At 48.8% G+C, this 24,942-nt stretch overlaps 2 protein-coding genes across 5 annotated transcripts in view; one reads left to right on the top strand and one right to left on the bottom strand.

The window, feature by feature from the left end:
• The window catches only part of Slc39a11 (solute carrier family 39 member 11), a 441,489-nt gene that overhangs the window by 6,838 nt on the left and 409,709 nt on the right, over positions 1-24,942 (top strand). The window lies entirely within an intron of this gene.
• Positions 11,267-23,113, bottom strand: Sstr2 (somatostatin receptor 2). Of its 3 annotated transcripts, none has more exons than XR_013041959.1 (3): positions 22,832-23,112; positions 16,434-18,248; positions 11,267-11,367 (listed from the first exon to the last, which is right to left on the bottom strand). XR_013041959.1 is itself a non-coding variant. In XM_006970447.4 (3 exons), the coding sequence occupies exons 2-3, from the start codon at positions 18,155-18,157 to the stop codon at positions 16,769-16,771; spliced, it is 1,041 nt and encodes a 346-aa protein (XP_006970509.1). In that variant the 5' UTR covers positions 18,158-18,248; positions 22,832-23,113; the 3' UTR covers positions 12,370-16,768. The 3 variants fall into 3 exon arrangements, 2 of the variants coding, with proteins under 2 accessions (XP_006970509.1, XP_015849229.1); XM_006970447.4 differs by lacking the exon at positions 11,267-11,367 and having other exon boundaries at positions 12,370-16,816; positions 17,165-18,248; positions 22,832-23,113; XM_015993743.3 differs by lacking the exon at positions 11,267-11,367 and having other exon boundaries at positions 12,370-18,248.

Here is a 24,942-nt window from a genome sequence, read left to right as displayed (position 1 = left end):
AGCAGAGGCTCACGTTGACCAAAGCTCACCGTGCGAACAACCTTACTCCGCTCTCTCACAGCCACCGGCGCTCAGAGCTGGATCCTGGTTCTTATCTTTATGGAGCAGGAAATTGGGACAGGGAGGTTTCTAATTTACTCCAAATCATTGAGGAAATAGCAGAGCTGATGTGTACGTCAGCTGTCTGCCTCTGGACCTGGGGCCGCAGCTCCCACCCTTTATTGCCTATGTATTTTCATCATAGCCTTTGCTAACGCACTGAAATTACAAGGTCATTTATTTGTGTATTTTACACACACACACACACACACACACACACACACACACACACACACACACACACGCGAACACACCCGGGTGTGCATGTGCCACTGTGCAGGGGGAGGTCAGAGGACAGCTTGCAGGAGTTGGTTCTCTCCTTCCACCTTGTGGGGTCCAGGGACCAAACTCAGCTTCTCAGTCTTGGCAACCAGCGCCTTCACGCTCCAAACCACCTCACAGGTTGATTTGTATGTCTTGAATCAAGTATCTTCTACTACAAGGAGCGGAGAACGGCAGTGTCTTGTCTCCCTGAATTCCCAGCTTCAAAACAGCCTCCGACACATCAATGACACACAGTGTTTGTGGACTACATGAGTAATTTAACTTTGTAAGTAAGTAAGATCTTGGCATACTAAAAAATATATTTATGAAAAAAATCACATTACACCTCACTCTAAAGGAGAGGATGACAATTCATACTCAGTTTATTTATATTATTTTTATGAACATTGTTTATTTTTAAAATTTTTTAACAACCCACCATGATATATATGGATGGGCTTTATTTTGTCATTTTTATACATGTAGATAATACAATTTGATCATATTCATCTTCCGTTACCCTTTCTCCCTTCTCCCATGGATCCTTCTCTTTCCCAGTTCGCGCCCCCCCCCCCCCCCATCTACACTCAGGTCTTTTGTTTTGGTGACCCAATGAATTTCATTAGGGCTGCTTTCAGGAGCGTGGATGACATTTGCAGGAGCATGGAAACTTACTAGTGTCCACACCACTGAGGGAAATGTGTCTCCCCAGCCACTGTTTACTACCTAAGGTCCCCAGGGAGCGGCGGAGCTGCATGACCCCTCCACCCCCTTCAGCATCCCCACAGAAGGACGATGGAACCAGTCCTGTGCACGTCTTCTTAGGTTGGTAATCCCGGCTGCTGTGAGTTCGGTCATGCCATGCTTGGAAGACTGTTTCCTGACTCTCCACCTCTTCATCGGGCTCTTACCTTCTTTCTTCTGGTCTTCCACGACATTCTTGGAGCCTTGGAAATGGTGGTGTAGAGACACATTTAAGGGTGAACATTCGATGGTTACTCAGCACTTAGGCCAGTTGTGAGCCTCTGCAGTAACTGCCGCCCACAGAAGAAGGAAGCCCCTCAGACCAAAACTGGCAGCAGCAGCAGCAACTCATGGGCATAAACACAACCATTCAGAAGGCAAGTTGACAGGCACATCGTGTCCACTTAGCAGAAAAACAGCGGTAGCTGTCCACTAGGGCCTCCTGATTTTGATTAGGTTTATATCCCCATGAGTTCATTTATACTCAAATCTAACATTGGTGTCCTCGCCTCAAAGTGTGAGACACCTTTGCGCTTTTGACTGTTGTGTATGTAATTAGGTAGACACTGCTCTGTGGGAGCCCTCTGATCTCTCGTCTGGAAGTTTCTGGGCTGGTCTGTTTATATGTTCATGCTCCACAATAGCTATACTGAATATGGTGATTTGAGTGATGAAAGTCGGCCACGGTCTCAGGCATTTGAATCCTTGGCCCCCAGTTGGTGGCGCTGTTTGGGGAGGCCTATGAGGTGTGGCTGGGGGATGTATGTCACCGGGTGTGGTTGAGATTTCCAAGCCTCATGTCATTTCCAGTGTGCTCTCTCTATGCTTTGTGCTGGCAGTTCAAGATGTGAGCCCTCAGCTTTCTGCTCCTGCAGCCACGCCTTCCATCTGCCATCATGGGTGGTGGGTGCCACGTGGGGTTCTGAGAACCAAACTCAGGTCCACTGCAAGAGGGCCTTTTACATAGTGAACATTGAGAAAAACGCAACCATTTGAATGAACCCTTGAAGAGCTTGCACATTTAAACAAATTTATTGACTGGGGTTAGAGAGATGGCTCAGTGGTTAAGAGCACTGGGTGCTCTTCCAGAGGACCGAGTTTGGTTCTCAGCACTCACATATGCAGCCCACAACTGTCTATAATTCCAGTTCCAGGGGAACTGATGCCTTCTTCTGACCTCCTCAGGCACCAGGCATGCACATGGTGTACATGGATATGTGCAGACAAACATTTATACACATAAAATAATAAAAATGTTATTATTGTGCATCTGCAGACTGCCATGGTGTGCAATTGGCGGTCAGAGGACGATCTTGTAGAGTTGGTTCTTTCTTTTTAGCAGGGGCCCCAGGGATGGCGCTCAGGCATCTTGCACAGCACGTGCTCTGCCCACCTCACCACCTCACCACCCCCTTCCCTCCCCTTTTGGTTATGCTTTGGGTACAGATGGAGGCAGCAGTCTCCTGCCTTTGAACACTCATGCACTGAGGCTCCATTTTCCCAAGGTAGATGCAAAGCAAGATCAGAGTTGGGTCTGTGGGTGCTCTCCACTTCAAATGCCATTCGAGAGGCTAGAGACCCCATCCTCCACCTCTGTTGCAGCCCACAGGTCCAGGGGTTATTTTCTAGAAACTCTTTAGGATTCGGAGCACTGACGTGTTAGAAAGCCCATTTCTGCTTGCCTCTTGCTCTAGGGGTGGTGGTGGTGCATGCATGTGTGTGTACACCTATGTGTGTGTACACCTATGTGTGTGAACCCACTCTCATGGGTTCATGTATGGAGGCCAGAGGTCAACGCCAAGTGTCTTCCTCAGTTGCTCTCCGCCCTATTTTTTGAGACAAGATCTCACTAACCTCGAAGCTCACCAGTTCACCTGGCCTGGCAGGGCGGTGAGCCCTTTGGATTGCTACCTGTCTCCATTCCCAGCATGGAGCTTACAGACATGCACCACTGTGCCCCGTGTCTGTGTGGGCTCTGGGGACCCAAACCCAGGTCCTCATGCTTGCATAGCAAGGAGTTCACCTGCTGAACCATCTCCCTAGCCCCGAAGTATTTATTTTATAATTGATCTTGTCGATGTAATTATCTTATTGTTTGCTGTGCTGGGGACTAAACCCCGGACCTCATGCATGTTGGGTAAATGCCCTCTGTCACTGAGCTATACCCCAGCCTCTCTTGGTGGAGATTGTGCACCTGGTGTTCATTGTGAGGTCAATGAGAGGGTGTTCTGTGCCTTCTACGTGTGCCTCTTCCCCTTGCCACATTTAGTATGCAGCCCCTCTCTGCCCTACCCTGTCCCCGTTGCCCTCTGGTTCCAGTTGAGTCCAGCAAAAGGAGATCAAAGGAATCCAGTGATTCCAGTAGCAAACTGTATCACTTCCTCATGGCTTCTTCTCTAGTTGGCCTCTCATGACATCTTTCCTTCTTTGCTCCTCTGCTTCAGGATTGGTTAAGGGGTCCACCTTGACCTTGTCTCCAGGCCCGTCCCTTGCTGACCTCCTTACGACTGCCCATTTCTCTGCATGTGGTTCCTTTATGACATGCATTTCTCTTGAGTGCACCATCTATTTCTATTGGATCTGTGAATAATACAGAAGATGACAGACCCAAGATAAGGGTGCTTTTCTTTTGGCTTAGCACCAAGCCCTAGGCTGGCCATGATCCCATACAGAGGAGAGGAAAAGAGTCTGGAGTGATGGTTCGGTGGTTAAAAGTACTTGTGGCTCTTCCTGAGGACCTGCATTCAGTTCCCAGGACCCACACGGTGGCTCACAAACACCTGCAACTCTGTTCTAGGGGATCTGACACTCTCTTCTCGTCTCTTCAGGCATCAGGCTTGCACACTGGTGTAATACATACCCTCAAGCAAAACACTGACACACAGAACATCAATGAAAAGCAAAGACAAAGGCAATGTGGCTTCATTTGTTTAATTAAAGGTGTGATGACACTCATCTGCATCTTTCTAAAGCCGTCTCTAGTTCAGGCTCTCAGGGATGGAAGGTTAGTTCCATTTGGTAAGATTTTAACCCATTTCTTTGAGCAGGTAAGATCTTTTCCAGAGGCAAGTGGGCTCAGAGGAGAGTTTCCATAGCAGCCCTAGTAAACGGACTTCAGTTTGAGTACCTTTGATGGAGAATGCCATTTCCTCTAAACAGGCTTTATAAACAGCACATTTGGAAATGTTTAAAAATTAAGTCACCAAAAAAGAAACATTTGTCCTTTGTTTTCTAGTATTACTGCTGTACGGCTACTTTCACAGCGAGCATGGAGGTCAGTGTATCTGCAAGTGAAACAGACGGTGACGGAGATGCACAGGGAGGGAGGAGAGGTGGTTTTAGGTTCTCCATTTAAAACCTGGTGGTGTGGGGATGGCGGATCAGGAAGAAAATCAGCGCTGAAAATCATAAGAACAGACAAAAGTCTGGTGATGGGCTGTGGGGGAGTTTTGTTGACATGTGTATAGAAACCACCAGTTACGTAGTTGAAGCTGTTTCTGCAGCCTGGGCTGCTGAAGGCTTCTCTGGGTGCCCTGGGTTATATCATATCTACAGGGCAGAGCAGGAGAAGGGAGGCCCCAGTCAGCCTCAAATACAAGTGGGGAGCCCAATGGCAGCATGACCCTCACTACCCTCAGAAAAAGACACAAAACAATGTCTGCACCTCTCAAAACCTGAAAAGGGGTGTGCAGTTTCTCTGTGGGCATGGAAGGAGTGTTCAGTATCCTTTGACATTGACTGGTCTCCTTTGTAAAAGGCTGCCATTATTTCTCGGTGGCAGCCAGAGAGTGATGGATGGATTAGAAATGAGGAAGCATACTGAGAAACACACACAGCATGAGTTCAGTGCACTTTAAGCAAGTTTTAAAAATGAGCTCATGGGTCTGGAGAGATGGCTCAGTGGTTAAGTGCACTGAGTGCTTTTCCAGAGGACCCAGGTTCAGTTCCCAGCACCCACAAGGCAGCTCACAACTGTCTGGAACTCCAGTTCCAGGGGACCTGATACCCATGGCAAAACACCAATGCACATAAAATGAAAACAAATAAATTTAAAGAAGTGAGCTTATATACTCTGTCCACTGTTTTCTGTATGTGTCTGTATTTGGTGTACAGATGTGCATGCAGGTATGTATGCACCTGTGTGCTCATTTGTGTGGAGGGTAGAGGTCTACGTTGTGTGTGTTCCTCAGTTGCACACCACCTTTTTTTTTTTTTTTAAAGTTGTACCTGTATAAACATTTTGTTGGCATATATCTAGGTCGACATACGTCTGGCCCATGTGGAGGCCAGAGAGGTGCTAGGTCTGTTGGAAGTGGAATTATAGATGGTTGTAAGCTTCTGTGTGGATACTGGGAATCGAACCCAGGTCCTCTTCAAAAGAAACAAGTGTTCTTAACCACTGAGCCATCTCTTCAGCTGTTCTCCACCTTGTGTTTTGAGACAGCGGCTCTCGTGGAATCTACAGCTCATCAATCGGCTGGACTGACTGTGGGATCCCGTGGGATCCTCTTGTCTCCATTTCTCCAACACTGGGATTATAGGCCTGCGTTACAGCTTCTGGCTTTAACATGGACGCTGGGGATCGTTCACGCAGGCGCCTTACTGCCTGAGCCACGTCCCCAGCCCCTGCTGCTCCTTGTTAATGAGATGTTCCCGGTGTGTCCGGTGTGTTTGGTGTGTTCGTAGACCTGAAAGTCTTTGGGAGCCTTTGAGTTGTCCCTTGTTCTTGGCACCTCAGCAGAGGGAGTGACTTGGCTCCTGGTGCTTCACCAGCTGGCTGAGCTGGCTCCTGTCCCCCTCTCTATGGGAACAGACGGGAGCCCGTTCTTCATTAGCTGTTCTTCGAAGGGTCTTTTTCTCTTGCTCAGCTATGTATTAAACTCCCCATATCAGTGTCACTTAAAGACCAACAGGAGGAAGAGATGGAGAAGGAGTGATCTTGGTACTGGACCATCAAGTCACAGGACTCAGATTCTCTTCTGGCTTGTCCACCATGTGGGTGCTGCGGATTGATCCCAGGTCCTCTGTGAGAGCAGCCAGTGCTCTAACCACTGAGCCATCTCTCTAGCTTGAGGTTTTTTTTTTTTTTTTTTAACATAAATTTAAACTTCCAGAGAACACTTCTATGTTGTTTGGTTAACTTTAAGACAGATACTGTGTAGCTCAGGCTGGCCTCAAGCTTTATTTTGTTTGTTTGGTTTTTGTATCTGCCTTTGCCTCCCTCAGTGCTGGGATTACACACTTGCACCATCATGCCTGGCCTTCAAAACACAGTAGGTGGATTAGGGTAGATATAGAAAAGAACTCTGAAATCAGGCAGAGAGAGAGAGAGGGAGAGGGAGGGGGAGAGGTAGAGGGAGAAGGAGAGGGAGAGGGAGGGAGAGGGAGGGAGAGAGATTGACTTTACTAATTGTATCTGGGCCTCTCTTGACCATGGCACTCTTTTTCTTTGTGGTCCTAATCTGTCCCCTGGCTGGCCTCGAACTCCAGAACTCAAGTGACCTTCCTCTCTCAGCCTGCAGGTGCACTCCACTATCTCAGCCTCCTTGGCACTCTTTGAGGGGAAGCCAGCTTCCCAAACCAGGCTCTCCTGGTGGAGTGGCTTGTTTCAGGGGGGCCCCACATGAGTTCTTCCTCAGCAATTAGGATGTTCTTTATTGGCACATCCTGGAGCAACAAGAACCCTCTACCTTTCCAGCCAGTGTCCATGTCCTCTCAGCAGCCCCAGGACACATTGCTGGTGCCAAACCACATTGCATGTGTGTTCAGTTGGACTAGAGATGTTCTGTCTTCCTAAGAGTGGACCTTTTTTGTCTGGGAACATGGCCTCTTGTGGGGGTTAGGATGTCCCTTCTGCTACCTTGGGAGTTGATGAGCCTAAGAAAGCGAAAGGTGGCTTTTTTAATACCTAATGAGGAGTGACTTAGAGAGGAAGGATTATTCTGGGTTACAGTTTAAGGGGGTACAGTCTATCATGGCCTAAATGGCATGGTGGCAGCAGCAGGTGTGGGCTGGTCACATGGTATCCCCAGCCAATGAGCCGAGAGTGAGCAGGAAGTGGGGCTGGGTTATGGAATCTCACAGCCCATTTCCTCCAGCAAGGTTCTGCCTCTTAAAGTTCCCACAACATTCCCAAACACTGCATGCAGCTGGGGACCTGTATGAGCCTAGGGGGAGGGGGAGCATTCCACATTCAAACCTCAACTGTGGCCTTATGAAGGTGCAGAGAAAAAGGGGAAGTTCCATGGTTTGTCACATCCCAGATCTCTGGATGGGAGTGTGGAAGAGAGTTTTAGGTAAGGGTTTGAATCTGCCAAAGGGCTTTTAGGCAAAAGCTGAGCAAAGTGAGTCTTCATTGAGGCCTTCTCTCCATTCATGGCTTCACTGAGGCCAGCCTTGTCTCCATTCATGGCTTCTTTAAGGTGGCCAGCTTTCTCCATTTATGGCTTCACTGAGGCCAGTGTTTCTAGTCACTCTCTTGGCGTAGGCTCCATTGGCAATGTGGAGGCAGCTCAGCCAACGGAATGTTCTCAAGCTTGAACACTGGAGGTCCAATTCCAGCTCATCACAGACAGGAGTTACAGCATCCTCCCCTGTAGCTTAGAGACGTGGACTGCAGCAGGACCAGGCAAGTGAGGCCAGTCTCTTGCTGTAGTGGCTTGAATGAGAAGCCCCGCCCCTCAACCCCCATAGGCTCATATAATTGTTCCCCAGTTGGTAGGACTGTTTGGAAGAATGAGGTGGGGGGTGTTCTCATTGGAAGAGGTGTGTCACTGGAGATGAGCTTCGAAGTTTCCAGAGCCCAATCCCAATCCTAATGCGCTCTCTGCCTCCTGCTTGTGGTTTGAGAGCTCTGAGCTGTTCTTGCCTCCATGCCTTCTCTCCGCCATTACGGAGTCTAACCCTCTGGAACTGTAAGCCCAATTCAACTCTTCCTTCTATAAATTGCCATGATTTTGGTGTTTTATCACAACAATAGAAAAGTAACTAAGACACCAGTGGAGCTCCCTCCCAGGAGAGAGGGAGCTTTGGGTATTTTCCTGGTGCTGGAGTGTTCCAGCTTCGCCAAGATACTTAACTTTCGATTTGTGTTAAGAGACATGGGGTATCTAAGATGCTCTTCTTGTGTGCTTCGGTTGCTTGTGATGACTCCATGACCAAAGGCAACCTGGGGAGGGAGGGGTTGATTTGGCTCACACCAGGTTACAATTCACTGAAGGAGGCTGTGCTGTGGATATCGTTCTGTATAAATAAAACACTGATTGGCCAGTGGCCAGGCAGGAAGTATAGGCAGGACAAGCAGAGAAGAGAATTCTGGCAAGTGGAAGGCTGAGGAAGAGAGACACTGCCAGCCACCGCCATGACAAGCCGCATGTAAAGATGCTGGTAAGCCATGAGCCATGTGGCAAGGTATAGATTTATAGAAATGGACTAATAAAAGATATAAGAACAGTTAGCAAGAAGCCTGCCATGGCCATACAGTCTGTAAGCAATATAAGTCTCTGTGTGTTTACTTGGTTGGGTCTGAGCTGCTGCAGGACTGGCGGGTTAGAGAGATTTGTCCTGACTCAGTGCCAGGCAGGACCAGAAAAACTCTAGGTACAAGGTTGACGCAGACACTCAAAGCAGGAGAGACCATGGATGACCAAGCTGACGGGCTTGCTTGTTTCCACTGCTTGCTCGGCTACCTTTCTTATACAGCCCAGAACCACCTGCCCAGAGATGACATGGCCCACAGAGGGCCGGACTCTCCTACATCAATGAATAATTAAGAAAAATGCCCCAAAGACACAGCCGCAGGCCAACCCGATGAAGGTGACCCCTGGGTTGAGGAATCTTCCAATGTGTGTCTAGGTTTTGTCCCTGTTGGGGACCCATTTAAAATTGTTTTCTGGTCATTTTTTCTGGAGAAACATTACTGTTAGCCTTAGATATACTTTATGCTGGCTGATCCATTCACACTCTGCAGCAGCTCTATGTATTTTTGCTTTTAAATAAATGGCTTCCATATTTTCTCTGTTCACAAAACTTTCAGATTTTAATTGAAGTGGCCTGTGTGTAGCAGGGACAGTAGGCTGTGTTGAGCCCAGAATCCTGGGTGGAAAATTAGCTCATGAGTATGTATCTCACCCTACTGCAAAATTACTGAATATTCCTAGATTTCTCTTTGTGTGTATGTGTGTGCATGTTCATATGTGTGTGTGTATACATGTTTGGGGGGTGTACACACCATGGCACACATATGGAAGTCAGTGGACAACCTTGGGTGTCAGTTCTCACCTTCTACCTTGTCTGAAGCAGGGTCTCTCATTCATTGCTGTGTACACCAGGCTAGCCTTCCAGACGCTTCTGGGGGACTCTCCTGTCCCCTCCTCCCATCCTACTGGAGGGGTGACATAGACAAGTGCTGACATATCTAGCTTTGCCTGGGTTCTAGGCGTGTGGACACAGGTCATCTTGCTTGTACAACTAGTACCCCACCCACTGACCATCACCTCCCCTCAAATATCCTAGATTGCAAACGTGTTGATCAAACTATGGTTTTCTCCTTTCACTGAAAGCCACCGGGGAAATGCCTGCACTGAAGGTCTCACCTAACTGATATATGAAGTGTGTATGTGTACATGTGTATATCACACATGCCTCCCACACTTAGCATATGTACCTCACGTGTCTGACAAATACACGCATGCACACACGAGTGAATATGCTTGTTACTTGTACCTATGTGTATCCCATGTAGCAGCCATGTTTGGGAGCGTTACTTGTACATGTGTACACATGTCACAACTAGGAGTGAGAGCAGAGACGGAGGGGAACTGGAGACCCTGTGAACACTGTCCCCTGTAACAGCTAAGCATTGGTCATGGTGTATGAAGAGTATTTGGACGGACTATTGATGTTAAAATTTATACCTTTGAGAAAAATACTAGCTTTCTTAGCAATGAACCTAATTCCCTTCCCTGGGAACAGGACAGCCACCCCCACCCCCATAAGGCATAGGAATTACTGACCAGGAATGGCTGGTCCCCTGCTGTCTCTGGTGTGATGGCCAGTCACCTCAGCCAGCTCTCGAGAGACCTCCATGTCACTTTCTTCGGGGGCTTCTACTGTCAAGCGACCTTCTCCATTGCTTGGACAACCAGGGCCCCTGCCCCTGAATAATAGGGGTGGTCCTGGCCATGGCGCAGCAGTTCTGATTTCGTTGTGAGTAAGCCTTGTGCACCTCCACGCCCCGCTGGCCCCCATCTTTTTTATGTGTTTGGGTGTTTTGCATGCATGTTTGTCCGTGTACCACATGTGTGCCTGGTGCTCACAGAGGCCAGAAGAGGGCATCAGATCCCCTGGAACTGGAGTAACAGATTGTCTGAGCCACCATGCTTGGAACCTAGGTCCTCTGGAAGAGCAGCAAGTGCTCTTGGCCTCTGAGCCATCTCTCCAGCCCTCTTGTATCCCATCTCTTAACAGGCTTTGTAAGAAGGCCAGACGGCTGTATCTCTAAACCAGGACATTCCTTTTCCGCTTCTGGTTCTGGTGGCGCAGACTAGAAGTGAGTCTGCTGGATCCCAGTATCCCAGCAAAGAAGTCTGCTCTTTCTGCTCCCCGCACATGCCAGGGAAGAGACTGATGTAAAATGAAGCCTGCCTCACCCACATATCAGCTCTGTGTCTGTGCACTGAGCGTTGAGCCTGTGCCTTTGGCTCCCTCCTGCTTCCTGCCCTTGTCCAAAAGGAGGCAGGCACTCACTGGACCAGGTGATCCAAGCCTAGCCTTTCATTTTAATGACATTACACTCACTTCTATCTTAGGAGAATCAATAACGCTTTACAGTGGGTTCGGCTAGGGCTTGGTTAATATTTAGCCCTGTTTTCAGGCCTAGTCCAGATACGAACAGTCAGAGACATCTCTAGGAGAGCAAGCAGCTCACCCACTAGCATTCAGCCCCTCTGAGTGCAGGAAGGGGTGGGCAGGCGTTGGAATGGTGATGGGGGAGTCTTTGTCTTTGAGACAGTATCCTCTGCCCAGGGGTTGCTGAATAGAATAGGTAGTGACAGCTACAAAAGATTGTCCTCTGAAAGTAGAATCCCATCCCTACACGAGCTGCTAGAATAAAACCCCAAACAAGCAAACAAGCAGGGCATTGGTAGTACACATCTTTAATCCCAGCACTCAGGAGGCAGATGGATCTCTGTGAGTTCAAGGCCAGCTTGGTCAACAAAGTGAGTTCCAGGACAGCTAGAGCTGTTACACAAAGAAATCCTGTCTTGAGAGAGAGAGAGAGAGAGAGAGAGAGAGAGAGAGAGAGAGAGAGAGAGAGAGAGAGAGAGAGAGAGAAGACGGGAGGGGAAGGAGGGGAGGGGAGGGGAGGGGAGGGGAGGGGAGGGGAGGGGAGGAGAGGAGAGGAGAGGAGAGGAGAGGAGAGGAGAGGAGAGGAGAGGAGAGGAGAGGAGAGAAGAGAGGTTCCGTCAATGGGATGTTCTCAGGAATTTATTCACAGAGGGAAAACAAACTCTTAAATGAAGATTTGCTTTGATAGAGCATTTGCTGGGGAATTCGGTGTTTGGAAGCTGGCAAAAATGTGGATGAGACAAGTGATCGATTCTAAGTCATTACTTATGAGCTCAGCTGCTGGGCCTGTCAGTACTTGTTATCCCTGAGAGGATGCACACGTCAGAAACCCTAATTACTTTCCAACCACGCCCCAGCCGCTCGAATCCTCCTGCCGTATTTCCTCAATAAGACCCAAAAGCTTGACTTTCATCAATTGTGACTTTCCTTCATTGAACGGTCACCATTGGAGCGGCTTGGGGAGGGGGCATGCATCTCAGCTGCCATTGTCTTCCCACACCCTCCAGTGTTCATACTGACCACCTCCAGGGAAGCTGGGGCCAAAAGCTTCAGCAAGCAGCCCTTGAGCTCTGCTGTGGAGCGGTCAGATCCGTGTGAGCCAACAGGCTCCCATCTGCCAGTCCACATTGTCCCCTCCGCCTGTCATGTCACCCTCCACTGTCCTCTTCACAATATCGGAGAGAGTTCTAAGTTAAGGCACAAACCTCACACAGAATGCAACTCCAAGGCCAGAATTACTCAGCTGTCTGGTCCTGAAATCAAAGCTCAGGTCATTTAGCAACCCAATGCCCAGTGCGTCTCCTGCTAAGTCTCTGTGGTTTTAATCTGCCCTTAGCCCTCCTGCTAACGGGAGTCTAGGAGCAGTTTGCAAAACCCATCTGACCATTGGGATCACAAAGTCAATCTGAGGCATTAATTTAAAAAAAAGGTTTATTTTACTTTAAATTATGTTCATGTGTGTGTGTTTGTGTGCACCTGCGTGCAGGTGTCCACAGAAGCCAGAAGAGGGCATCAGATCCATGGAGCTGGGGTCCTGGGTGACTGTGAGCTGCCCAGTGTGGGTCCTAGGAACCAAAAGGGTATTCTGCAAGAATAGCAAGTGCTTGTAACTGCTGAGCCATCTTTCTGGCCCCGTGTATTCCTTCTTATTGTCCCATCCCCAGCATCCAGAGGATTTATCTTCATGATGCTGAGTTGAAGCTAAGAGTGACTCGGTGAGCCAAAATTGTGTTAACATTTACGTTCCCATTTTGGATAAAAGAAATCCAGAGAACAAGTCATCTTAAAAAATAAGATGTGCCGGGCAGTGGTGGCGCACGCCTTTAATCCCAGCACTTGGGAGGCAGAGCCAGGTGGATCTCTGTGAGTTCGAGGCCAGCCTGGTCTCCAAAGCGAGTTCCAGGAAAGGCGCAAAGCTACACAGAGAAACCCTGTCTCAAAAAAAAAAAAAAAAAAAAAAAAATAAGATGTGCTGGTGGCACACGCCTTTAATCCCAGCACTCTGGAGGCAGAGCCAGGCGAATCTCTGTGAGTTTGAGGCCAGCCTGGTCTACAGAGCGAGATCCAGGACAGGCACCAAAACTACACAGAGAAACCCTGTCTCGGAAAAAAAAAAAAAAAAAGAGAGAGAAATGGCTCAGGGGTTAACATCACTGGCTGTTCTTATAGAGGACCCAGGTTCGATTCCTGGGAGCCACATGGTTACAACCATTTGTAACTGCAGTCCCAGGGAATCCAGTGCCCTATTCTGGCTTCCACAGGCACGAGGCATACACATGGTACACAGACATACATGCAAGCAAAACACTCGTACATATAAAATAATATATTTTAAAATTTTAATTAAAATATAAATATAGGTGCTTTAACAGGTGAAACATAAATTTCCATATCATGAAACCTGACTGTTTATCTGTATGGAATTAAGTATCAATCTTGTATGTGTGCTTGTGTGTATGTATGTGTTGTATGTGTGTTCTATGTATGTGTGTGTGGTTTTTTTTTGTGTGTGGGTATGTGTGTTGGGTGTATGTGGTATGTGTTGTGTGTATATGTGTGTGTTGTGTGTATGTATGTGTGGTATGTGTGCTGTATATATGTGTGTGTATATGTGTGTGTATATGTGTGTGTTGTATGTGTGTGGTATGTGTTGTGTGTGTATGTGTATGTTGTGTATATGTGTATGTGTGTGGTATGTGGTGTGTGGGTATGTGTGTGTGGTATGTGTGTGTGGTATGTGGTGTGTGTGCGTATTGTGTGTGTGTATATATATTGTGTGTGTGTTCATGTGTATGAACGCACATGGGTTGGCAGGGTGTATGTGTGTGCGTCTGAGGACAGCCTTGGGTGTTGATCCCTAGGCACACTACTTTGTTTGAGACAGAGTCTCATTGGCCCAGACCTTCACAGTGTAGGCCAGGCTAGCTGTTAGAGAGGTCTATCTAGTCCAGAGGTCTATCTCTCTCCACCCACCTCCCGCCATTGCTGGGATTGCAAGCACACAGCACTGCTCTTGACTTTTCATGTGGGTTCTGGGGATTGAACTCAGGTCCTCAAACTTGTGAGGCAGGCATTTTCCTGACTGATCCACCTTCCACCCTGTACCATGTATGTTAAAGTCCCTTTCTTCCTGTGCAAATGACCATCCTGTTGCCGAGTACCCACAGACACTGCTTAGACACCCCATCTGGAGGTCATTGGTGGCTGCTTAGGATCAAAGCCTTGTTGGAGACAATTTCTCAAGTATGGGGACACGAACACTATAGAGTCACTCTGACCTATGTTCCTGAAATAATTGTCATCAGTTCTGGGTTTCTTAGAGAGATTCCCTAAGTGAAAAAAGGAAAAAAAAAAAAGGCATTTATTCAAGACACATATCTCCAACTGTAACGATAACATTGTATCTATAGTGTTTCTTTCCGATTTTTCACGGTTTGTATTAAAGAGAAAAAGAAGCAGGACTCACTGTTTGTTATGGTTGCCCAGAAACCAGCCCAAAGCTGAACTCCTGGCTGACTTTGCCTTTGCTAACAGTCTGGGATTTTTCTGCATATGTTTGTCTTTTTGCAGCAACTGTTCCCCCTGCGGTCTTGTTTTACGGTTGTACTTTTATGTTTGGGTGGATTTATTTGCCTATCACAAGGCCCACTGAATGTATCTTCCTAAGCCATACTAAGTAGTTGTGGGAGCCGTTTTGGGTATGAGTGACGTAGCCTGAGAAGGTAGGGTAGCCACGGGTAGGGCAGTCAGCCATTCTGACCACCCAAGAGTCCTTGTTGAGGGAGCCAGAAGAAGAAAGCACATTTTAAAAGACAGTTGAAGGCTAAAGTAATGCTTCTGGACCCCAGCTGAGCAGCGTCTCCCACACACCTGCATTTGTATTTTCTTCAGATCCCAGAGCCATGACCGCCAAGGGGATGCGGGCAGAGTCTTTCCTTGTCATTTGTACCCAAACCCATTTACACCTGGAAACAAACAAACACCACTGGTAGTGTGAGGAGCAGCTTGGAGAGGCCATATTATGACGTGTATGGCACTCCACGTATGCGCCACTGAGGAAGGAGGCCACACAGCCATCCCTGTGAAGGATGGGGCTCCCAGCCTTTGCCTGCACATACCTATATAATCCGTTGGCTGGTCTTGATTGAATGTTTCATCTAAGCCCTGTTCCTGAGTCTTCAGTATTGTGACTTTACAGCTTTATATAAAGTTCTCCAAAAAAAAAAACATCTTAGAGAGCTAGGGAGATGACTTCATGGGTGAAGGTGCTTGCTGGGCAAGCCTGGTGACCTGAGTTTGGTCCCCATAACCCACATAAAGGTGGAAGGCAAGAACGGGCTCCCCAAAGTTGTCCACTGATGTCCACACATGTGCCGTGACAAGCACACCTCCTCCCCACTAATAATAAATACATAAGAACTCCTTTGAGAGTTGGGGAGATGGCCCATTTGGGTAATACACATGTGAGGGCCTGAATCTGGATACCAGGGCTCACGTAAAGGTTGTCTGGGCATGGCAGCACATTTGTAACAACAGTACTCCAGGATGGAAGTGGAATCCTCTAGGCAAGCCAGCTCACTTGCTTGGAAAGCTTCATGTTCAACAAGAGACCCTGCCTAGTAAATAAAGTAGAACATGGTGGAAGGAGACAGCAAAGTCAGCTTCTAACCTACACACACACAGGCACATACATGCACACCCATGCACGTGCACACCACACATACACACGCACACACATATGTACATGTGCCCACACTGAGACACAGGCATAAATACACAACGTATACCACATATACATAGACAGGAAGAAAGAACATCCTCCCCCAAAACCAAGAACAACAAGACCCCAAAACACCCTTGAGGAGCTGTCAAATTACATTTCTGTTTTCTTTCATTAAGAAGTCTTATCTGGCATCAAAAACAAAACACTTTCATGGTTTCTCTTAAAGGTAGAATTCTACTTCATTTTTCTTCTTCTCATTAATATTTATTTGTGTGCGTGTGTGCATGTGTGCGTGTTGGGGAGCAAATTGTTTACCCACAAGCATCATAGTCTGTTTTTTTGCCTTTCAGGTCACTGATCCCAGCCCTTCCCCAATGTCTACTTAAGTAAAACTAAAGCAATTTGAGGAGAGAAACATCCAGTCTGATAACAAAGCATGCTTTGTCTTGACACACACAGTGCTCGATGACCACAACCCTTGCCGTCCTTTGGGGTAAATGAGTAACTGATTGCATCTGAGAGGCAAACTCGTGTTTATATTCTGACTCTCACAGTATGTTTCTCTCTCTTTTTACTCTGACTAACATGTGTGAAATGGACGAAACAACTGTCTCGGCTCAGAGGCAGCGCCCGTGAGCCGAGAAGCTTATATAGCTTAGGAACACTCCAGGAAGAAGAATACAAAAATACCTTACTTTCACCATTTTTTCCTTTTTTTTTTTTTTTTACAAAAACATATTATCATATAACATACCGCTCATGCTCCTTCTGGGTCTGGAAAAGGCCCATGTGAGAGAGATGCCGGAAGTTTAGACTTGGTTGGCTTGTCATGGCAGGTTCATTTCTTCAGGTTCAGTGTTTTGGTAAATGTTCACCTACACTAGCACACACGAACTAGCTACTTCAGTTTGCAAACACAAGACATGTATGTACTGGCTCCGAAGAGACTAGGTAGGAATACACAAATGTAAATATCAGATCACAAGATTACGTAGTGTATAAGCACACATACACAGGGTTTTGGTTTAGTTTAGGTTTTTTTTTTTCCTTTTTTTTTCAATTTCTTCTGGGCGGCTGCTTTCCTCAACATCACACCCAGGCAAGGATGTCCTCTTCTCCAGACTTTGAATTGTCTGCCTGCATGAAAATGTTCACTTTAAGGGAGACGTAATCAGTGGGATATACTCTCAGACAAGCAGCCTCAAATCCTGTCCTCTGAACTGGGCTCCTGTAGAACAGTCTGTTCTAGAAGCCAACTCTGATGGGTGGGGAGGCCTGAAGCAGGTGAGGGGAAGCGCACTGCCAGGAGGCAGGCTTGGCTTGTGTGTGTGTGTGCGCACATGTGCGCGCGCTGTGTTTCCAGGTATCTCAGATACTGGTTTGGAGGTCTCCGTTGAGGAGGGTCCTCTGGGTCTCTGTGGTCTCGTTCAGCCGGGATTTGTCCTGCTTACTGTCGCTCCGCTCCCCGTCATCCGTACCACTCACCTTGACCAAGCAGAGAACGTTCTGGAAGCTCTTCTTGAAGTTGTCAGATAAGAAGGCGTAGAGGATGGGGTTGGCGCAGCTGTTGGCGTAGGTGAGGATCACCACAAAGTCAAACATGCCTTTCAAGGCCGGGGTGGGACTGATGGCCACGGACACAGACGAGACATTGAAGATGTAGAAAGGGAGCCAGCAGAAGATGAAGACAGCCACCACGATGGACACCATTCGGGTGACCTTTTTCTCTGACTTTTTCCTCTTGGACGATCCCACTCGGATTCCAGAGGATTTCACCTTGATGATGATAAACAGGTAGCAAAGACAAATGATGGTGAGGGGTACCAGGAACCCCAGGATGAAGGCATAGATAATGAACCCTGTGTACCATGCCCCAGATTCACCTGGCCAGTTGATGGTACAGCTGCTCTTCCCCCACTGGTTGCTCCGGAGGCCAGCATATATCATGATGGGCAAAATGACCAGCAGAGAGATGCCCCACACGGCCACATTGATCATCTTGGCTGTCCGGGGTCGCCTCCACTTGGCTGACTTGATAGGGTGGACCACAGCTAGGTAACGGTCGATACTCATGACTGTCAAGCAGAAGATACTGGTGAACTGATTGATGCCATCTACAGTCATGACCACCCGGCAGATGGCCTTGCCGAAAGGCCAGTGGACCAGTGCCACCTGCATGGCCAAGAAGGGCAGCCCCAGCATGAAGAGTTCATCTGCAATGGCCAAGTTGAGGATGTAGATATTGGTGATGGTTTTCATCTTGGCATAGCGGAGGATGACGTAAATGACGAGCGTGTTGCCACACAGTCCGACAACGCATACCACGAAGTAGATGAACGTGAGGACCGCGTTGCTTGTCATGTCGTAATATGGCTCTGTCTGGTTGGAGTCATTGCTTGGCTGCAGTGACCCATTGATGTCAAATGGGGAAGGCATCCATATCTGGCTCCCATTCAGTTGCTCAGATGCCATCTCCATGGCTGCTTTTCAGTCAGTTTAGAACCAAGTAGCCCAGAGATTTTCCTCTCACCTCAGTGGGCTCTGGGGAACCAAGACTCTACGGGGACATCTGGGAAAAGAAAAAGCAAAGTAAACTATCAGTCCCAAGCTATTTAGACTCCTGTATTCCCCATGCCTGGTTCTTCTTGTTGAGACATTTTCCTACCACTCGCTCTTTCTCTTTCTTTTGTATATTTACATGCGTGCAGCTACGTGTGTGTGTGTGTGTGTGTGTGTGTGTGTGTGTGTGTGTGTGTGTGTGTAGGCCAGAAATTAGTCCTAGCTTTTGTCACGGAGGCAAAGCACCCCACGCCCCTTTGTAGTCAGGGTTTCTCACCCTGTAGCCTCGGCTGCAGGGACCCACCTATGTCTGCCCCGACACTGCTGTGATTACAGATGAGTCACCACATTGAGCAGTTCTCACAGGGGTTCAGGGGTTGACTCTGGTCTTCCTGCTTGCAAGTTAAGTGTTTTATCTATTTATTATTTTGGTTTTTTGAGACAGGGTTTCTCTGTGTAGCTTTGTGTTTTTCCTGGAACTCATTTGGCAGCCCAGGCTGGCCTCGAACTCACAGAGATCGGCCTGGCTCTGCCTCCGAGTGCTGGGATTAAAGGCGCGTGTCATCACTGCCCCGCATAAGTTAAGTGTTTTAATGATTGAGTCATCTTCCCAGTCTCCCTCCGTCCTTCCTTCCCTCCTCCCCCATCCCCCGTCCGCCCCTCCCTCCCTCCCTCCCTTCCTCCCTCCCTCCCTCCCTCCCTCCTTCCCTCCCTTTTGTTTGAGAAAGGCTAGCCTGGAACTCTGGAACTCACTATGTAGCTGAGGCTGGCTTCACATTCACAGCACTTTCCCTGTCTTTGCCTCCTGGGTTTGGGATTACAGGGATGGGCTACCATGCCTTGCTCTCCTAGATGTATTTTCAACTGAAAAGCAAGTTTTCTTTTTCTTTTTTTCCATCTAGCTGCGAGCCTGCCTGTCAGCCCGCAGACTTTTTTAGGTCTTTTTTGAAATGGTGGGGGAAAGGTTTGGGTTAAACCATCATCTTTGATGACGCACATGTGGCGGATGGCTATGACTTGAAACACATAGACTTTGACCCCTAAGGAATTGACTGGTTCAGACTATAAAAAAAAAAAAAAAAAAAAAGCAGATCTTGGAGGGTTTCAGCCCCTGACTTTGGAGGGGGCTGACACCAGCACTCTGAGCCCCATGAAGAATTCCATGCAGGCTTGATGTCTGCTTGGGAGAATTTCCACTCAGAGACCACCATGGTGGGAAAACCCAAGAATTTAAAGGAAGGACAAATCCGGGCTCCATGGTTGAGGCCCACGTGATCTCATGCCCAGCCCTTAACTGCTGTGACTCTCCCTTGTCAACATGGGGGGGGGGTGTCAAGAAGGATAAACAAGAGAAGGTATGTGCAAATGCCTAACATTGTGCAGGAAAATGTTACCCCCACCCAGCTGTCTCATTAGCTTTAATTTATTGAAATTGCCTACACAGTGAATCAAGTTATAGCCTTCAATATTTAAAGAAGGAGTCTGGCTTTCTTTTGCTTTTTAAATGTGTGCTTTAGGCAGTTTTTCTTCTTGCTTTTGTTTTTCCAATACTCAGTGCCTTCCATCCCCCCCCCCCTGCTTAGGAAAGCCCTTTCCTAAAGCCAATCCCCTCCCTCTCCTTCCCCACAATGCGTGGCCTTTTGCTGCAGTTCACAGATTAGGGGCAAAAACAGAAGCTAGGTGATGGATGCAGGCTGTTCGTGAATGTCAAAAGAGGCTATTAAAAACTGGTGGCGTTCATCCATACCTGTTGTCCCCTTGGTCTCCCTAACCATTGTGGGAGTTGAGGATACTTTCCTCCCTCACTTAAAGAAGTGCAAACTGAGGCTGAGAGAGTTAGAATCCTTGGAGTGGATACTTGAACATGAGCCACCTGGCCCTAAGTCTTCTGTCATTTTCAACGTGTCCTGCCTGATGCTCACTGGATGGAAGTTGGTGACTGGTACTTGGGCTTAGTTTAAAGCAACTGACTCTTGAGTGACCTCCATGCTGAGAAAATAATGAGAATGCTGTTTGCTTGGCCTAAGATACAAAGGATGAGATCAATCCATAATTAAGTGATTTACCACAGTTATAAAACATCGATGTGTGTGTGTGTGTGTGTGTGTGTGTGTGTGTGTGTGTGTGTGTGTGTGTGACTCTGATGGAGCTCTCTAGCTGCTAATACTTCCATAGAGGAGTCAAGGGAGTCAAGTCAGGTAGTGTGTGAATTGCATGGAGATAAGGCTATGAACAAAGTATGTTAGAACACCACTCTTCCCTGGCTGTGGGGGGTGTTCTCGGGATTTGGGGGGCTGGGTCTTGTGTGAGCTCAGGGTAGGAGGTCCATCCAGGAAGAGGGGAGCTGGTGAAGGGCTGGAATGTACAGCACCACTACTTCACTTGCCTGATGCATTTCCCCTAAGTGGAGTACTTTTCCAAGTGAATGCCCGATGCTGGTAGAGACTGCAGAGAAATCCAAGACGTAGCCAGCAATAGGCAGCTGCTCCTTGCTTACCTCTGCCTCTGATTCATTCTGTACTGCCAGTGCCCGGCTTTTCTTTCTGTGCTAATTTCCCCAGCACATGTTTGGTACAGTGAGGTCTGGGGTTTTGCATTTGTATTTTGGGGACCCACTGCATTGTGTCTGCATTGGGTAAGCAAGCAGAAGCAGGCAGCTATTAGAACCGGAAGCTTTAAAGAAACTGTTTCTGTATCCCCAGATTAATTTGGGTTATTTCCACTGGTTTATTTCCCTTCCCCATCTTGTCAGTTACTTAATTCTACAGACCCAGAATCCTATTCAAGCTGCTTGCAGTGGGACCTTACAGTAACCCTTAGCTTGTGGCGTTTACGTACCATGAGAGGGTAAATTTCAATGTCTGATTGAGACTGAAAACCCCCGGGGATGTAGGATCCCTGTCTAGAGCCAAGAAAGGAGGAGGAGGAGGAGGAGGAGGAGGAGGAGGAGGAGGAGGAGGAGGAGAGGAGTGGTGGTACAGGGCCCAATGTGCTTCTTCCGCTCGAACTGTGCCCTTTGTGCAGAATGAATGGTGGGAGGGTGTCACTTTTCTCTCTAATTGGCTGAGACACACCTCCACTTTGGGGAGGTCAGCCATACAGAGATTCAGAGCCTGGGAAGGTGGGTGTAGGTCATATGCTGGGGAACTCCATGGAAAAGGAGAGACTCCTCCAAGGAAGGCAGGAGCTTAAAACCTAGGGAGTCAGTCCTATATAACTAGTCAGGTGCCTAACATCTCCAAATGACCGCTTCTCATTTTACGTTTGTCTCACTGAAAGAATTCCAAATGCCACTAGTCGATACTTGTTGAATTGTGGTTAAATTGAATGCACCAGGAAGTCTGATTTTCTGCCTTTTTTTTTTTTTTTTTGTTCAGTGTCAGGGCTGTTAAATATCAGCCTGTGGCTTGGTGGGTGGTTTCCCCTGAGAGAGTCCTGGCTCTGTTGGAGAGAAGGATTTCCACTGTCTCAGGAATCCTCTCTTGTCCCCATATGCTCGATAGAGCCCATTCAGATTTAGTGTCGCTGACTTCTTGACATCTTTCCGTTGTGAGCCCTCAAGACCCTCTCCCCTAAGCCTGCTAGAAACCTCCACCCCACCCCCACCCCACTCCAAGAATCTGGGGCTGGAGACTGAACCGGTACCAGCATAGACTGCACCCCTGTGTGGTTCACTAAGGCGCTAGAGTGCCCCTCAGCACTGGCTGAGTGAGTGGGAGGGGGATAAATAAGCGAGACTCAGGATCGCAGAGTTAGTGTGGCGGCGGCAGCGGGGTGGGGGGATATTTGGGGCCATCAACTCGCTGACCCTGGGAACAACGTGTTCCCTAAAGGATTCCCACCATTTCCAGCAAGAGTGGACCGTGGTGCCTGCACATCCAGCTTCGATACACAGAGGGGACTGAGGTGTCGGGGATAGGTGCCAGGGACAGACAGTCGCTTGGGGACTTGACCGTTCAGTGGTTGGTTCTCTCCAATCTAGACAGATGTCTCTGCCCGAGGGCGGCGGGGTGTAGGAGGGACCTGACCGCATACGAATCTGTCCGCCTCCCCATCGGGCGATTGAAAAAAAAAAAAAAAAAAAAAAAAAGGAAAAACCCACTTTCCTTCCCTCTGCGATGCTCCCCATCAACTGTCCCTCCCTAATTTGGGTCTCAGTCTCAGGGTGCGGACTCAGGAGCCCTGTGGTGGCACTTGGCATGTCCCTTCTCCTCTAGCTGGTCTCGCTTTCCTTGGACCAGGGCTGTTTCGCAGGTGGCTAGAAAATAAGTTGTCCCCATCCAGCTACCACCTGGACACTCGGGCTCGCAGGTCACACGCCACCGTACCTGGGCAGTGGCTGTGCGGACAGATCCGTCCTAGAACACACTACCTTTCCACCCCTGACGCCAGGATACGCATCCTTCATTTCTACCTGTCACCTCCAAAGGCACAAAAGCAGAGAATTGCGCGCAGGGACCAACATGCAGGTCGGGATCAGCGCTCTATCCCCAGCGCAGAAGCACGCAGGTGCCCAAGTGCGCTCGTCGCTCCCTCTATCTCTCTGTGACACACACATATGCACCCACACGGGCAACCACACACACCCCTCACCTTGCTTTCCACGAGCTCTCGGTTCTCCAGCACTCAGAAGCTGTCCTTTACCCAGCCGTGCGCCCGTGAGTGCAGCAGCTTGGCTCCTGGGCTCTCAGCTTCCTTGGCTGGCTCGTACAGGCCCCTCTGGCATCTAAGAGAGCTAGCCTGGGCCCCGAGAGAGTTAGCCTGGCCTGCAGATCATCGACACCCAGCAGCGGACTGGTGCTCCGGGCGCCTCGCGAGCGCGCCGGTGGCTGCACCGCTAGCATTGGCCCAGGCGGGTGGCAGCCCCTGGGCACACTTCCCCACGCCCCCTGCTCTGACGTCACAGCAGCTTCGCTCCGCCCACCCAGTCCTGTAGGAGCAGAGTGGAGAATCCTGCGGGTGGCCGAGGGCGCCCGGGGAGGAGGGGACAGCGAACCTGGGTGAAGTGGTGTCAATGTTCCTACGACTCCTCCCGGTGAGGACCCGCGCTGATTTTTCTCCGATTTCGGAGACTCAGTCCGGTTTTACACAACAAATTTCAGACAGCTGATGCAGGGACTGGGGTGACCTAGACTCGCTCCGGGACCTTTTAAGTCGTGTTCTCAAGTTTGCAAAGCCGTGCCTTACCACGGACCAGTCCCAGGCACAGGGCAGTGGGAAAAAGGGGTGAAAACAGCAAGCAGATTTCCTGCTGCAGGCGTCTGCAGGTGTGTGTGCCCGCACCTGGCTTCTGTTCCCCGCAACCAGCAGGGGCTCTGCAGGGCTCGACAGGTTTCCTAGCTGGAGGCCCTGGGGCCATACAGTCTCTCCTAGCTTTAATTTAGCCTGCCAGTCAGTGCTTGCTAGTTTGACCCAGGCCAACCGCGCTCCTCCTACACGGCTGTGGCGCTCTGCGGGAGAAAAGAGGGACCAGCAAGAAGTGGGAGATATGTCATCAAGTTGTAGCTATTTATCTTTTTGACTGTGATGATTCAGTCGGTGTTCCAATAGTTTAATAAGTCATAATCAATCCTGTAGCCTCCCTTCCATTCCCTCTCAACACACACACACACACACACACACACACACACACACACACACACACACACACACACACACCCTGGATAGTTCCTAGAGCATGGGAAATCAGAAAGCAAACCCTAATTAGCTTTCTCTGTGGGCTTAGCTGCCCTGATCTGACCATCCTGTTTATGATTGGCTTGCGGGTTCATCTGGGAAAAGCATAAATCCAGAAGCTGTGTGTGTTGCAAGAAGGCATGGGCTCTGCCTATGGTGAGTTTAGACAGGGAAAGCCAACCAGCAGATAGAAGTAGCTCGGAACTGCTTCTAAGTCAGGGTGTCACTCACAGGCACCCACTGGCACCTTCTCGGTGAGATATTGGCTATTTTGAACCCTGTGAACTTGGTAGAGGTTGAGCTAGGGTCCGTTAGGTCCTAGTGGCACTGGGGGTCAGCTTGCCTCTAGATTTTTATGGGCAGGGCTGAGGGGCTGAATAGCGCAGCTCTCAAGATGAGGGGAGTGGCTCTGGGGGACAGAAGGCTCAGGGGAAGGTCTCCCACCCCCGTGACCCTGTGACACAGTTGTTACAATGCATATTGCCACTTCCAGTCTCAATCCAGTGACCCCAGCCAGCTCCCAAGGACAGAGAAGAATGAAGAGCCAGGAAATGCCCATTCTGAGGTCAGATCCTGTCCCCCCCCCCCCCCCCCCGTATCATGTGACCTTGTAAAAGTCCATCAACTCTTGCTGCCTAGTTGGTGTATTGTTTAGAAAAATAACACATGCAAAACAGGAACCCCTGCTTCACAGCGATTCCTTCCCCTAAACCCAAGGTGACCCCCAGGGGGCGGTGTACCATTTTTGGTTTCTGTACTTCTGATCTCATATCATCACCACCAGCAAAAGCAAGCTGCTCCTGCCAGCTGAACAGTCCTCCCCCAAACAACCTGGATAGCGTTTCGGTATACAAAACCCCACCCTTCACACGCTTGTGAAGTCTTACCCCAGCTCTCTCAGAGTCAGGTCTGGCAGGCTCAGCCCCGTGCATGAACTGCAGGCACACCCCATCTCTTGGGCAGCTGACCCAGTGAGATCTGAACACTGCCCTTGACAGCGGAGAATGTCATCTAGAGCAATTATTGAT

Source organism: Peromyscus maniculatus, chromosome 8, assembly GCF_049852395.1.
Source record: "Peromyscus maniculatus bairdii isolate BWxNUB_F1_BW_parent chromosome 8, HU_Pman_BW_mat_3.1, whole genome shotgun sequence".
NCBI classification, from domain to species: Eukaryota; Metazoa; Chordata; class Mammalia; order Rodentia; family Cricetidae; genus Peromyscus; species Peromyscus maniculatus.
The sequence above is the reverse complement of the archived record's forward strand: the minus strand, read 5'-3'. Positions and strand labels throughout refer to the sequence as shown.

What these genes read in the sequence shown, in the direction of transcription:
- Sstr2 (XM_015993743.3), bottom strand. Translation starts at nt 18,157, where the DNA reads ATGGAGATGGCATCTGAGCAACTGAATGGGAGCCAGATATGGATGCCT.